This window comes from Mytilus edulis, chromosome 11 (genome assembly GCF_963676685.1).
Source record: "Mytilus edulis chromosome 11, xbMytEdul2.2, whole genome shotgun sequence".
Taxonomy (NCBI): Eukaryota; Metazoa; Mollusca; class Bivalvia; order Mytilida; family Mytilidae; genus Mytilus; species Mytilus edulis.
Genome location: NC_092354.1, coordinates 18,683,732 through 18,701,019, shown reverse-complemented (window position 1 = coordinate 18,701,019; position 17,288 = coordinate 18,683,732). Strand labels below are relative to the sequence as shown.

The 17,288-nt window shown below is 32.6% G+C and overlaps 1 protein-coding gene across 4 annotated transcripts in view; it reads right to left on the bottom strand.

Moving 5' to 3' along the window:
• The window catches only part of LOC139495280 (sodium- and chloride-dependent GABA transporter 2-like), a 73,275-nt gene that overhangs the window by 39,682 nt on the left and 16,305 nt on the right, over positions 1-17,288 (bottom strand). For 2 of the 4 annotated variants that reach the window (XM_071283576.1, XM_071283580.1), the window contains exons 2-4: positions 11,799-11,864; positions 6,033-6,083; positions 4,475-4,697 (exon numbers count right to left, since the gene is read on the bottom strand). In XM_071283576.1, coding sequence (XP_071139677.1) covers positions 4,475-4,565 — 91 coding nt within the window. In that variant the 5' untranslated portion in view covers positions 4,566-4,697; positions 6,033-6,083; positions 11,799-11,864. Of the gene's footprint in view, positions 1-4,474; positions 4,698-5,843; positions 6,084-11,798; positions 11,865-17,288 lie in introns of those variants that run through there. The other 2 variants (XM_071283579.1, XM_071283577.1) reach the window with 2 other exon arrangements.

Genomic DNA, 17,288 nt, shown 5'->3' with positions numbered 1-17,288 from the left:
CCATAAATTTTTTTTTTCTTTTATTTGTTTAACTATGCATGTGCCTGATGTTCATATGATAAAATCATAATCTTTCAGTCAGTTTAATTGAAGTCTGGAGCTGGCATGTCAGTTAACTGCTAGTAGTCTGTTGTTATTCATGTATTTATTGTCATTTTGTTTATTTTCTTTGGTTACATCTTCTGACATCAGAATCAGACTTCTCTTGAACTGAATTTTAATATGCGTATTGTTATGCGTTTACTTTTCTACATTGGTTAGAGGTATAGGGGGAGGGTTGAGATCTCACAAACATGTTTAACCCCGCCGCATTTTTGCGCCTGTCCCAAGTCAGGAGCCTCTGGCCTTTGTTAGTCTTGTATTATTTTAATTTTAGTTTCTTGTGTACAATTTGGAAATTAGTATGGCGTTCATTATCACTGGACTAGCATATATTTGTTTAGGGGCCAGCTGAGGGACGCCTCCGGGTGTGGGAATTTCTCGCTACATTGAAGACCTGTTGGTGACCCTCTTCTGTTGTTTATTATTTGATCAGGTTGTTGTCTTTTTGACACATTCCCCATTTCCATTCTCAATTTTATGTGTAGTATCTCATGGTTTGTATTTATATGTATTATCTTTATGGTATGTGTACTGTACATGTATTGCAATATCTTAAATTTTGTACTGTACAGCTGTACATGTATTTTTTGTGTCTGAAACATACTGTACATTGATTTTTTATGTCTTAAATGAACTGTATTATCTACATGTTTATGTCTTCAATATCTATTGGATCATTTATGTATTGTTTGTCTTAAATATATAACATGTTTTGTTAATTTCTAAATGTACTGGGTTTTTATTTGTCTAAAACAAGCTGCATTATGTTTATGTCTTAAATGCTACATGCACATAATGTATTGTTTATATTCTAAATGAAGTTTTTTTTCCGCCTTACATACTGTAGTGTATTGTTCATTTCATAGACATATAGAGGTGTTTTGTTTACGTCTTAAACAATCCACATTGTAAACTATTGTAAACTGTAAACCATCTTATTTTTGCAAGCGATTTATTTTTCGCATCTTTCACGAATAGAAAAATAACGCGGATATAAATTATCGCGAATATGTAAAACTTTGATCTTTCTTTATTTAATTACAACAAGCAAATTTGAAAATCAAGAAACTAAATTATTGCGAAAAGGCTTGTAAGGGCTCAGTGATATTGTTTGCCTTAAATTAGTGGAGAATAAAGGCTTTTCCCCTGGAAAAGAATCCCAATTTGAAAAAAAAATGGCTAAAAATTATTCCCACAAAGACAACTTTTTTCCCGAACAGTGCAGTCTCAGTAGTAATTAGGCATAAATACAAACTGAAAAACACTCATTTAAACAATTTTCTTGCCTAAAATGACTACCGGTATATGTGCCCATTTGAGGGTCTATTTATGTATCATTACTGACAAAATGGGGTCTTATTTTAAAGCAGGGTTTGACTCTTGAAAATGGGTCTGTAAATTGAAGTTTCAGTCAAAGGAGTAAGTTGGTAAGGGCCATATTTGGCCCCAATTATAAAGTTCATAGTAACAAGCAAATAAAGGTTTTAAGTTGCCTTAAATACATGTGAGAAAGTTAAACAGAACTGTTTTGGTCAAAGTTTAAGTCTAAGACGTTGATTTTCACATCCCAAAAAGGTCAAGATAAGGGATTTTGGTGAAATTTGACAAAATGAGCTGGATTTCAACCAAATTAAGGACCAGGAAACATAGAGCGCAGGCGTCGACAAACTTAATATTCAAATAAGACATGTGAAATGTCTTCACAAACATTATTTTAAAAGATATTTGTTGTCGACGTATGCGCTCTGTGTTTCCTGTCCAATAATCTATTGAAATTTACCTATTTTCATTGATTTTTTCGTGAAAAATCAATGAGTATAACCTATGACATCATAATGTAACGTAGAAACGTAAAGTTTTCATCAAAATAGCTTATTTCCTATCTAGTCACTATATTAGCTTTAATTTATTGTGATATTGGTCAATAAATCCGAATTTGAAATTTACGCTAAACTAGAGGCTCTCAAGAGCCTGTATCGCTCACCTGATTCTACTTGGGTTTTTGAAATCATATGAAAAAATATAAAATTTGGCTAAAAGTGACAACACAACCTCATTGATAAGGAAAGGAACATGTTTAATTTCATTCAAAAGTCCCCCACGGGCGGCCATCTTGGATGGCGGACGGCTACAAAGTAACAACACTTGGTCAGCACCTCATAAGGAACATTCATGCCATGTTTGGTTTTATTCCATTCAGTGGTTCTCTAAAAGAAGTCATTTGTATGCATTTCCCATAGGGTCCTATGTTAAACTAAGTCCCCTGCTGGCGGCCATCTTGGATGATGGATCTGCTACAAAGTAACAACACTTGGTCAGCACCTCATAAGGAACATTCATGCAATGTTTAGTTTTATTCCATTCAGTGGTTCTCTAAAAGAAGTCATTTGTATGCATTTCCAATAGGGTCCTATGTTAAACTAAGTCCCTGCTGGCGGCCATCTTGGATAATGGATCGGCTACAAAGTAACAACACTTGGTCAGCACCACATTAGGAACATTCATACCATGTTTGATTTCATTCCATTCAGTGGTTCTCTAAAAGAAGTCATTTGTATGCATTTCCCATAGGGTCCTATGTTAAACTAAGTCCCCTGCTGGCGGCCATCTTGGATGATGGATGGGCTACAAAGTAACAACACATGGTCAGCACGGCATAAGGAACATTCATGCAATGTTTTGTTTCATTCCATTCAGTTGTTCTCTAAAAGAAGTCATTTGTATGCATTTCCCATAGGGTCCTATGTTAAACTAAGTCCCCCGCTGGCGTCCATCTTGGATAATGGATCGGCTACAAAGTAACAACACTTGGCCAGCACCACATTAGGAACATTCATGCCATGTTTGATTTCATTCCATTCAGTGGTTCTCTAAAAGAAGTCATTTGTATGCATTTCCCATAGGGTCCTATGTTAAACTAAGTCCCCCGCTGGTGGCCATCTTGGATGATGGATTGGCTACAAAGTAACAACACTTGGTCAGCACTCCATAAGGAACATTCATGCTATGTTTGGTTTCATTCCATTTAGTGGTTCTCTAGAAGAAGTCATTTGTATGCATTTCCCATAGGGTCCTATGTTAAACTAAGTCCCCCGCTGGCGGCCATCTTGGATGATGGATCGGCTACAAAGTAACAACACTTGGTCAGCACTCCATAAGGAACATTCATGCTATGTTTGGTTTCATTCCATTTAGTGGTTCTCTAGAAGAAGTCATTTGTATGCATTTCCCATAGGGTCCTATGTTAAACTAAGTCCCCCGCTGGCGGCCATCTTGGATGATGGATCGGCTACAAAATAACAACACTTGGTCAGCACCCCATAAGGAACATTCATGCTATGTTTGGTTTTATTCCATTCAGTGGTTCTCTAAAAGAAGTCATTTGTATGCATTTCCCATAGGGTCCTATGTTAAACTAAGTTCCCGGCTGGCGGCCATCTTAGATGATGGATCGGCAACAAAGTAACAACACTTGGTCAGCACCTCATAAGGAACATTCATGCCATGTTTGGTTTCATTCCATTCAGTGGTTCTCTAGAGGAAGTCATTTGTATGCATTTCCCATAGGGTCCTATGTTAAACTAAGTCCCCCGCTGGCGGCCATCTTGGTTGATCGATCGGCAACAAAGTAACAACACTTGGTCAGCACCTCATAAGGAACATTCATGCCATGTTTGGTTTCATTCAATTCAATGGTTCTCTAAAAGAAGTCATTTGTATGCATTTCCCATAGGGTCCTATGTTAAACTAAGTCCCCGGCTAGCAGCCATCTTGGATGATGGATCGGCAACAAAGTAACAACACTTGGTCAGTACCTCATAAGGAACATTCATGCCATGTTTGGTTTCATTCCATTCAGTGGTTCTCTAAAAGAAGTCATTTGTATGCATTTCCCATAGGGTCCTATGTTAAACTAAGTCCCCCGCTGGCGGCCATCTTGGATGATGGATCGGCTACAAAGTAACAACACTTGGTCAGCACCTCATAAGGAACATTCATGCCATGTTTGGTTCCATTCCATTCAGTGGTTCTCTAGAAGAAGTTCAAAATGTAAATTGTTAACGACGACGACGACGGACGACGACGACGGACGACGGACGCCAAGTGGTGAGAAAAGCTCACTTGGCCCTTCGGGCCAGGTGAGCTAAAAAGGGGGCCATTTTAGGACCTTACTGAACATACTCCTTTATGGTAAACCGGTATTTTAAATTTCCCAATTTGATGAAAATGACGCATATTTTCCGAATAAAAAAGGGTAGAGGTAGTTTTGAAAAAAGCCAACAATATCACTGGGGCTATTAAAACACAAAATAAGGTATCTGCAAAAAATAAGTTGGTTTACAGTACCCGGTATATATATGTCTTGACCTACCATTGGCTATCCTAAAGAAAGACATATACATAGGATACACAGAGATCAATGCCAGTTGTAAGAGATTCCATGGAGCTATGAATTCACCCATTGTTAGTCCTTTTATTACGTAATCACTTTTAATAATCTCAAGAAATGGGGAATCTGGTATGAATATATCTATCACATTTTATATCCCATTAACACTATATTAACTATTCCAGACTGGCTCAACATCCATGATCTGAAAAATAAATATAAAACATCACTCTAACAAATTTCATACTATAATTTCAGAAATTATTGTGAGGTTTTAATTAATAGGATTAATGTGACTGGTCAAGTATAGCAATAATTAGAACTAGCTATACATAGAGAATATCATATGGCTTTTTCAATATCGCATCCGTATCAACACGAGACACCAATATAATCCAAAGAGCTCTGCTCGAGGGATTATATTGGTTGAGGGTTGATATGGTGTGTGATATTGAAAAAGCCATATCATATACACTTTATTATATACATATACCTCAAGTAGATGTTTTTATGTAACATGACGTCATACAGATTATAGGTTTGACATGACGTCATGGATTTGAAAGCCTTTGCAACAGTGACTGCAATCGATGACGTGACGTCATACAGATTAAAGGTGTGATAAAGCTTTTACAACCGTGCTGATATCGATATCATCACGGGTGGCTGATACAGCACGCTTGCCAATGATTATATTACACATACAATTTATCTGTATTTACTACTAAGTATATAATAAATGTATATATAGCATTCCCAGATATTTGATACAAATAACTGTTGGGAGATTTTCTGAAAATCATGATACCTTATCTAGCAATTTTGTCCCATTTCCCAAAACCACTTATATATCTATAATTAATGCAAACAACAATTTTAAAATAATTACTTTTAAATACTAGTATTATTCAGAAGGTTTCAACCATCCCAAGCTTTAACTGCTGAAACATGTGAAAACTAAAATAGTGTTGGGATGTGGCGTTTTAAAATATTTTTTTATTTTTATATAAGTTTGTAAATTGAACTCTTAAAATATATATATGTTCTATTGTATTGTACATGTTTTGCACTGTATTGTATTAAATTGGATCATAATGTTTGTTTATATTGCTCGACCCTTACGTATGTAATTTAGCAATACAGATTATTCATGTTAACAAAAGTGCAGAAATCCATGGAACAATGGGCTAAGTCAAATATGAGTCAACTAGAACAATACAAGGTACTGATATATCACTGTTTATAATTATAATTACTTACTGTGAAATATCCGAAAGGTCAATAAAAACCAGTAAACCCTATCCTATGGCAATTATAAAACAATATATTGTTTATAATTATAATTACTTACCGTGAAATTTTCGAAAGGTCAATAAAAACCAGTAATCCCTATCCTATGGCAATTATAAAACAAAAGTATGTAAACTGAATCATATATCTCCACACAGATGTAGTTCTAACGAACTTGTGTCATATTTCTAACCTTGATGATTTAGTAAGCACTTCAACCTCTTTTAAAATAGTTTGATCTTATACTAACCTTAGCGTATGCCAACAACACTTGACAAAATTCTTCCTTGTGTCAATTTAACTGAAAAAAATATAATAAGATGTAATTTCCTTGTGAAATAATTTCAAAAATCGTACATTTCCTTGAATAAGACATGTATCAGATTCTTTAATGTAGATCAGATGTCTTTTTTTCTATTATTAGCATCCATTCTGAGCATTTTTCAAAAAAACTGTTTTTAGTTTTATTTTTTTTATTAAGTATCATTCAACAATTGCAATGTCAACATGGTCAATGAAAGTAAAACTGAAACATCTGAATCTTTGAATTTAAAGATTGAACTATCAGAAAATAAATTGCTGATAACAATGATAAAGTGGATTAAAAAAATTTCAAAACAAATTCCATTTAAAATCAAGGGCAGATAATAATTGTATTGAATCTAATCTGACAATTTGTGTTTTATTTTTTTTTATTTTAAGAAAATAAGGCACTTGACCTCTAATTTTATTTCATAATTAAATTTCCTTGTATAAAAATAAGTTTTAAAAAATCATACATTTCCTTGACTATTTCCATAATTTTCAATATCATATGAATAAAAGATTTAAGGTGAGACATTTATAATACTGTGGAATTAGGTATTTTGTCTAAGGGGTTTATTTTTCCTTATTTTATTATTAAAATGTGTAAAGTTGGGAACATAATTATCAATGAAAAATTAAACTGAGGTCAGGTCAAGTGAACCCTGACCTCTCAGGCAGATATGTACTAAAAATTATTTTACAATCTATTTACAATCTACAGACAATTTATTACATTAGTAATATGACATTATACAAATTGTACTTTTAGTTATATATCATGTATATAGTGACTGAGAAACTTAACTAACTACGAAATGACACTCAATTATCATTGATCAACCAAGAACATAAGGGACATCATCAAAAAATCAATGAAGGATAAAAAACTTAATTCAAATAGTTTTGACATCGATTTTACATATATATTTATTGGTCAATCAATTTTTCCCAAATTAAGTTAAGAGGGGGGTATGGGGGGTCAGTGAAAAAACTATTTGAATTAAGTTTTTTATCCTTCATTGAACTTTTGATGTCGTCCCTAAGGTCATTTGAAAGTTTATTATTATATAAATTATATCATGTACATACATGTACAAACTGTATAACAATCAACTTCTTAAATTTTTTGGATTATCAGTCCTGTCAAACTGGATCTCTAACAGCTATGTCAAAGATGTCTAAAAAAGTAAAGAGTCAATTAACTTCACTTAGAGAATTTTCACGGATATCTGAATAAGAAAACTGAAATATGTAGTTTTGATTTTTTGGAATTACAGTCCTGTCCTGTAGAAAAGGCTGTAATCTCAATGTCAACAATGCATTTCAAAAAGTGGACAAGCTTATACTTAAAGAATGTAGACTATGAATTATTTTCGGAAATACAAGTTGTTATTTATTTTTTATTGTACTGGTCGAAATGACTCTAGTATCAATGTCAACAATGAATTTCAAAAAGTGGACAATTAATTAACCTTTACCTAAAGAATGTACACTAGTTGATGTTATTATTTTCGGAAATACAATTTGTTATATATTTTTATCGTACTAACTGTACATGTATGCATACCACATGACGTAACCTACATTGTAACCACAATATCTTATCAAACAAAACATTTCCTGTGTGACTGATGTATTGGTCTTTCGATAAATGTGGGTGTAAATGGTGTAACAACATTACATGTATACATATATTTGTTAAATTGTTATAATACCTTCTTCAATGATGAAAAATAATGATATTTTTATTATTTTTAAGATTGGGTTGCTGTCTTTTTCACATTTCGATAAATGTGGGTGTTAACTTTATAAGTAGAAATTTCTTCTTTAGTGATGAAAATTTATCATGTTAATGCTTTCATTATTATTTTTAAGATAAGGTTGCTATTTATTCACATATATATATGCATACACCCTAAATATCCTTTAAAAGTTGTAATTAGACTAAGAAAATTTTATTTATATTTTAGCTATCTTTTTTTAAAGAAAATGATTACCTTCAAGTGACAAGTTTCCAATGGGAACTCACTATGCTAGGGCGTAAAAGATATCTTTTGAATTTTTTTTTAAATAATATTTTTCTTATTATTGCTGCCTTTTTCACATACACTCCACATCTCCATATACATGATATATAATAAATTATTATATATACTTTGATTTATGTCTACATCAAGTTTTGATAAGGCAAATCAAATATACAGTATACAATGTTGATTATTAACCTTATAACATATTTCAAATAACATATCATAGCCATATTTAAATGACTATTTTCTTTGAAACAATCTCAATTTTCTCAAAATTTACAATAAAAATTAACCCACGTCAACACACTCTTACTACATCTCAAACTAATAGTGACCACAATCATGACAATTATGATGTCATTTTCAAGTGTACTGGTTCATTTCTATAATCAGAAGGGATTGTTTATTTTAAGTATCCTTAATATGTTGTCAATTAGTTTAGCATTTTAAAAAGTTGACAGTAAAATAGAAAATATCATAATATTTCCAAATGTCATTTTGCAAAGTTTTGTGCAAATTGATTTTTTTATAGCTTCTAATTTTTCTTCAATATAAACAGAGATTATTGTATACAAGATGTGAGCTGAGGAGGATTTAGAGGGTTTTTCAGGGGGGCAGCCCCCCCCCCCCCCCCCCCCCCCCCCCCCCCCTGGATCCACTACTGGTGAGGGTATTAAATCAAAAAGCAACATTTAACCCAATATTTATTGTATGATTGGTGCTAGGGTAGTCAGACAAGTAAACTGTCATGTGACCTAGTACAGTATACTAAGATTGAAATCAGAAAAATGGTAATAATCTTTCAGATGCTTGGGGTCATGTAACATAGTTAAGATCAAAAGAATATAAAAACATATGGCACTTCAGGATTTGTTTTTCAAGCCACATATAAATAATTTTCTATTTTTATTTGATTTTATTTCAGAATATCCTACAGAGCACAGTTTTCTATTTTCAGTATCTAAGGCAAAACATAATAATGTGTGTCTTTAAAGTTTCTTCCATACTGAAAAGATGATAGGAAATTAAGGAATTTGTTTATACTGTACCTTGAGTATATACTATTTTGGTTTTTTCAAAAATACAAATTACAAATTGGGGTTAAAAGAAATACATAGTAATGTTTTAATTTGACTTTCTGGACTTTTAAGTACGAACCTATTGTAAAAAAAACAAATAATTACATAATAAATCTTAAGTTTTAATTTTTATATACACATGTACATGTATTTCAATTGCACAAATTGTCTCTATCAATAGTTCCATTTGGTGTACAAAATAAATCAAAGTTCAGAAGCAAAGTTCTTTCAAACACTATTCATATCTGGTGATCTAAGCGTATGACTTTTTCATATAGATCTTTTTTTTTAAATGTTTGTTTATTTCTTGGAAAAAGAAATTTTGAATAATAAAGGAAGTTCTATGTACACTCATATAAATGTTTCTATTGAAAATATCAAAATAAACATTAATTCCAAAAAATCTTATTCCTGTATTAAATTTCATTAAAAATAACTAATTTGTTTCCAATAAAATTGCAACAATTTTATGTGTCCTAAGCAAAAACCCACACTCCCACAAAAGCTGAATGGTCAATGCCTTTGTCAGACTGACCAGTGTAATGATATCAATTACTGGTCATTATTTCCCTCAATCCATAAGTAAGTGGCCATGGTCACTTTATAATCAAAATGTCATTATAATGATATAACTACTTCCATTCTTGACCATTCTTTAACACACAGCTGTGTTTAGGGAAGTTTAAGCACTATAAAGAAATAATTCAAGATTTTGATATGGCCTCAGAGGAAAGGAATCTTTTAAGGGTCACCATGGGAGATTTTAGTACCTCCTCAAGGTATATTAAAAGAATCAGTTGAGGGTCAGTGTGGGACTTTAATATTGATATGCCCGTGGCCTCAGAGTTAAGGAATCAGTTGAGGGTCACTATAGGAGATTTTAATACATGATCGTCATCCTCCTAGTAAATCAAAAGCCAGGAATCTTTTAAGGGTCACCATGGGAGATTTTAGTACTTCCTCAAGGTATATTAAAAGATTCAGTTGAGGGTCAGTGTGGGGGTCTTTAATATTGATATGGCCTCAGAGTTAAGGAATCAGTTGAGGGTCACTATAAGAGATTTTATTACATCCTCAGAGTATATTAAAAGCAATCAGGTGAGGGTCAGTGTGGTAGATTTTAATGTATACTCAGAATAAAGTTAAAGCAATTAGTCCAGGGTCAGTTTATGGGACTTAAATGGAATGCCTCCTGTTTGTCAAAGTAAAGGAACTAGTGGAGGTTTAGTGTTGGAGATTCTAATACAACCCTCAGAGTAATGAAATCAGCTAAAGAGCAGCAGTACATGATATTTTAATTCACCCTAAGACAATGTAAGAGTGAAGAAATCAATTGAGAGTCATTGTAGGAAATAAAACCTCCTTAACTTCAATCAGACTTTATTATATTGAATATTTTTAATTTCTACATGTATGTCTGTTTATATCAGAAGTTTATACAAACTTGTTTTGATAGATAGGGATTTTTAAAAAGTGCAAAAGTGCAAACAAAATTGCTTCATAAAAATTCAACAAAAAAAACTGATTTGTAAATAATGTGAATAACGTAAGAAGTAATAAAGTTTAAAATATCATAGAGATTAACGAGGCAAAGCAAGGGCGGATCCAGCCATTTTAAAAAGGGGGGGGTTCTCAACCCAGGACAAAGGGGGTTCCAACTATATGTCCCCATTCAAATGCATTGATCGTCCAAAAAAAAAGGGGGGTTCCAACCCCCGGAACCCTCCCCCTGGGTCCGCCACTGCAAAGTTTGTTGACAATTTTCTGCTAGAAAATGATATTTTTTTTTCTAAGTTTAAAAGGGTGGGAGGGGGAGGGGGCATACTGTTAATCCAGCAATTTCATTGGCGGATCCAAGGGGAGGGTTCCAGGGGTAAGAAACCCCCCTTTTTTTTGGATTTGAATAGGGACATATATAGTTGGAACCCTCCCCCTTTCTCTGGGGTTGGGAACCATTCCTTTTAAAAATAGCTTGATCCGCCCCTGAAATTGGGTGTCTTTTTATACTTCTATCACCCAACAGATACCCTGTAGTTCTTGATTAAGTTACATGTTCCAGTGGCGGATCCAGGGGGAGGGTTCTGGGGGTTGGAACCCCCCCTTTTTTTGGATGATCAATGTATTTGAATGGGGACATATAGTTTGTCCTGGCTTGGAAACCCCCCTTTTAAAATGGCTGGATCTGCCCCTATGTTCCTTCCTGCTGAGGGCATTTAGTATACTAGCAGTTTCAGTAAACATTTATAATTAATATATTAGTAAAAAATGAATAAAAGAAAGGGATTTAGGCCAAACTCTCCTCTTAAAACAATGGAAAGCATCACCATTATATAATTACCTTGCTATTTAAAGTCTTATGCACCTTTACAAAACATCTACATACATGTATATCTATCAGACAAATAGATCATTATTAATACATGTAAACTTTGCATATATAATATAAAATATACACCCTTCATTTAACAAGCTAAATTATTTATCCATTTTTCTCCATTAAAAGTTAAACGTAAACATTCAAAACAAGTAATCATTAAATGATTTCTCCATTACAAATTAATAGCAGACGGCAAAAATCATAAATAACCAATGACAACAAACCTCAATGTCCCTGTGTCTGCTGCTGCTGCTGGATGTGACACAAATTACAATGGCATGCTGTAAAACCTGGAAGTAAATCAATAAAGAATTGTTAATCAATATTTTTTCATTAGTATAGTTTATAAAAGAAAACATTTATCTTATTTCTGAAACCTTTTCAGTTGTATTATAAAAGTATAATAATTGTTTATGCTCCAGTTATGAAAACTTAAGTAGGTCAATTAATGCAACTACCTTCTAAGTTTTAAGTATAAAGGTACAATGTACATTTTTTGTATGTGTATGCTACAGTTATGAAAGAATCTCGTCTGTTAAATTTTCTGGAACCTTTTCATTTTTATGTATAAAGGTACAATAAGTGCTTATGTTCCAGTTATGGAAGCTTAAGTCGGTCATTAATGCAAAGTCTACATGGTTCAGTTGTTTTCTATGTCATAGAGGGAATTTCCATTTCTTAAATTAAAATCATATATTTGTGTATTTAAATTGTATTGATTTACTTTTACATGTACATGACGTAGGTAATTGTAAAGGTTCAGTAGCTTATTGACAATACATTAAAATTGAGAATGGAAATCGGGAATGTGTCAAAGAGACAACAACCCGACCAAAGAGCAGACAACATGTACATGTATGTCAACAGTCTTGCACAAACTTCCATAAAAATCTATCAAAGTAAACAGCTGTTAAAAACACGAAACATATAAAGTTTCAAGCTTAAATATTGATTTAAAGAAAGACAAGGATTATAGTTCAAAGTGTCTGCATTGTTTATTTTCATTGTTTTATATATGTAAACTGTATATTATGTATATAAATGTTTTAAGCCATTGGCCCATATGGGCGTAAAGTGCTTTTCAATAAAGTTTATTAATAAAAACTAATCTGCCACCAAAGTCCTGAGCCCAAAAAGCAGATTGGTAAATGTTTTGCGCTCACCCAAAAAAGTCCAAGAAATAATACCATTAAATTAATCTGTACCGTCAATTTTAAAATTAAAATATATATGTTCTTTTTTAGTTTTTACATCTTTATAGTACAGTTTTTAATCCCTTCTCTCATTGCTGTCAGAGCAACTTTCATACAATTATCAATAATACAATTCCACAATTTCCCTTATGCCACTGTTAAATGTCAATGTAGTTTTGGATACATCCATTGTATATATATGTAACCTTTGAGAAAAATAAATCATTAGACTTACTTGAAAAAATATACTGATTTCTCAGTAAGTTAACATGGGTCATTTCTAAATACTGATGCATAATTATTCATCTATTGATACAACGAAACATGAGCCTGCATAATTATGTCATCAAGAGGTCCCTTGAGGAACACAAAAATTATGACATGAACGAAAAGGGGGAGCAGGAAAATAATTTCCCTCAAGGCTGACCTGCAGTTAATGATGATAAGGGATTTTCAAGCCATCCCATTTAAACACATTAATTATATAAAGAACAATGTTTATATGTGTTAAATGTTAAAATTTAAATAAGAATGTGCCCTTAGAACATGATTTCTCCACTCCATTACCATTTTCTGTGTACAGTGGAGCCTGAATTTCAGGGTCAAAACTCTAAATTTGGCATTAAAATTAAAAAAGATCATATCATGAGGAACATATGTGTACTAAGTTTCAAGTTTATAGGACTTCAACTTCATCATAAACTACCTTGGGCTTGACCATAAACTTTAACCAAAAACTTTAACCTGAAGCGGGACAAACAGACGATACAGATGGACAAACAACACACAGAGTGTTAAATAATGACCCTAGGTGGTGGGGCATAAAAATCAAATACATTGAAAAAATGAGAGAAAAGAAATAAAAGGTTCAAGGTGGCACTGTGAAGAATACAGAAAATAGAGAACATGTGAAAGATGATAAATCAGTGCTTTCAATTCTCAAACATGGCCCTATACATTCATGTACATGATGTACATCATATTTTGAATGATAGACAATGAAGAAAAGTTACCAAACAAGATCTGTATAGAGGAGGGTTTGGATGGGGTTAAATGATTAAAGAATAATGCCCTTAGAAAATGAAGATTAGAGAATAACGGGCAAAAAAATGAAGATTAGACATGTTAGAGAAAAAAGGGGTTAATTTTTTGAAGATTAGAAAAAAAAGGGGTGAAAATTAATGTTTACAGAATAGACCCCCCCCCCCCTCAGTTAAAAAATGATAGTAAAACATGGCTGTTCCTGTTATCAATTGATGAGTCAACTGAGTTATAATGGGGTCTGATAACTATTCTAACTTCAGAATTTAACAAAGGTTAACCAGGTGCTCCGCAGGGCGCAGCTTTATACGACCGCAGAGGTCGAACCCTGAACAGTTGGGGCAAGTATGGACAAAACATTCAAGCATGATACAGCTCTGAATTTGGATTGTGATCAAATTTTTGACATTACATGTTTTTTTTTTACACAAAACAAATGCCAAGATTTTACAAATCAATTAAAGATTTCTTCTTCAAACTTTTTAAATCTAAAATTAAATAGTTGACACAGCATAGGTTTCTGACACAGAATGAATGTGGTCTAATGAACTTAAAAGGTTTTTTTTGCCTTTGAGCAAATCACTATGCTGTTGAATATTAATCCTCTCAAAAAAATGTTTGAAGAAATTTTCTTTTTATTTATGAAATCTGAAATGAGAAAATTTTAACCCCCCCCCTTTTTTTTCACATCCCCGTTTCCCTTTTTCAAAACTGATATCAATTCAAATTTCTAATGGAGTTTGCAACAATAACTACTCATTTAAATACATCATAAAATATTAAGATGTAAAAAAACTGCTTGTTATCACTGAATGGTAAAGATTATTTAAATTTATCAGTTGGTAGTAAAAAGTGTATATACATTGTATATTGTATATAACAAAGATTTAAGTTGATTCTGGACAAAGAAAGATAACTCCAATTAAAAAAAATTCTTGCTATTGCACAAATAGGATATTTCTTGCTTACTATTCTGGACAAAGAAAGATAACTCTAATTAAAAAAAAAATTGCTATTTCACAATATTGTGCAATTAGATATTTCTTGCCATTGCACAATACTGTGCAATTGAAAAGACTTGCTATTGCACAATACTTAATATAATAATTTTAGATCCTGATTTGGACCAACTTGAAAACTGGGCCCATAATCAAAAATCTAAGTACATGTTTAGATTCAGCATATCAAAGAGGCCCAAGAATTCAATTTTTGTTAAAATCAAACTTAGTTTAATTTTGGACCCTTTGGACTTTAATGTAGAATTTGAAATTTGAAAACAGGACCAAAAATGAAGAATCTACATACACAGTTAGATTTGGCATATCAAAGAACCCCAAGGATTCAATTTTTGATGAAATCAAACAAAGTTTAATTTTGGACCCTTTGGACCTTAATGTAGACCAATTTGAAAACTGGACCAAAAAAACTTCAATAATCAAGAATCTAAGTACATTTTTAGATTCAACATATCAAAGAACCCAACCGATTCATTTTTTGTCAAAATCAAACTAAGTTTAATTTTGGACCCTTTGGACCTTAATGTAGACCAATTTGAAAACGGGACCAAAAGTTGAGAATCTACATATACAGTTAGATTCGGCATATCAAAGAACCCCAATTATTCAATTTTGATGAAATCAAACAAAGTTTAATTTTGGACCCTTTGGGCCCCTTTTTCCTAAACTGTTGGGACCAAAACTCCCAAAATCAATACCAACCTTCCTTTTATGGTCATAAGCCTTGTGTTTAAATTTCATAGATTTGTATTTACTTATACTAACATTATAGTGCGAAAACCAAGAAAAATGCTTATTTGGGTCCCTTTTTGGCCCCTAATTCCTAATCTGTTGGGTCCTAAACTCCCAAAATAAATACCAACCTTCCTTTTGTGGTCATAAACATTGTGTTTAAATTTCATAGATTTCCATTTACTTAACCTAAGGTTATTATGCAAAAACCAAGAAAAATGCTTATTTGGGCCCTTTATTGGCCCCTTATTCCTAAACTATTGAAACCAAAACTCCCAAAATCAATCCCAATCTTTCTTTTGTGGTCATAAACCTTGTGTCAAAATTTCATAGATTTCTATTACCTTAAACTAAAGTTATGGTGCGAAAACCAAGAAAATGCTTATTTGGGCCCTTTTTGGCCCCTTGTTCCTAAAATGTTGGGACCAAAACTCCCAAAATCAATACCAACCTTCCTTTTATGGTCATAAACCTTGTGTTAAAATTTCATAGATTTCTATTCACTTTTACTAAAGTTAGAGTGCGAAAACTAAAAGTATTCGGACGCCGGACGACGACGACGACGACGACGACGACGACGACGACGACGACGACGACGCAGACGCCAACGTGATAGCAATATACGACGAAAATTTTTTCAAAATTTGCGGTCGTATAAAAAGTTTTGGTTAAGTAACAATACACATGTAGCTTCCTTTCAAATGACTTCTGTTTGTCAAGGGAAATCCTGATAGGAAATTTATGCAATTAAGTACTTACAAAATCAACTGATAAAATAGAGAAAGTTATATTTATATATTTTGTAAACATGTATGCAAAAAGATTATATGAATATATATATATATATATATATATATGTACATGTGTATAGCTACATACATTGTACATATCTACATTGTACATTTGTAAATGTGCATCAAAATAAAAAAAAAGAATTTTTTGAAAATTAGTGAAAAAAGGGGTGAAAATTTAATGTTTACAGAATAATAGAACCCCCCATCCAGACCCTCGTACATGTATGTGACTTTATTGATACATTCTATGCTGATTGATTGATTGGTGTTTAACACCACTTTCAGCAGTTTTGTATTATAGTCAGTTATTATTTGGTGGAGGAAACAGTTGAAAGCTTTAATTGACCTTTAGTAGGAAAACTGCCATTTTTTATTCGATTAAGATTCGAGTCGAGCGCACCTGCATGCCATGTTTGGGATTCCAACTAATAACCTCAGTGTTGAAAGGCTAGAGATACAATACAATTACATAGTTTAACTAGTTAGACCACTCTGCCACCATTTCATAAATGATTACAATGGGTTAAAATTGACATGCAAAATCACTGATACATGTACATTATAAAGTCTATAAAAAAGAAGATGTGGGATGATCGCCAATGAGACAACTGTCCACAAGAGACCAAAATGACACAGACATTAACAACTATAGGTCACCGTACAGCCTTCAACAATGAGCAGAGCCCATACCGCATAGTCCGATATATAGTTCATTAATCCATCATCGCCTTTACAAACAAATAAGTTAGGATCCTTCTTGAAAAAGTCATTAGAACTGAGGGCAGGGGACTCTTAACAACTTGTTTGTTGTTATACATTTTAATGCTGTTGATATTTTGTATGTTTAATATGTATGTATATATGTTTATTGTGTTTATTGTATTAATATATGTTGGTCACAAACTGTAAAGTTTATATGACAATAAAATATTTGATTT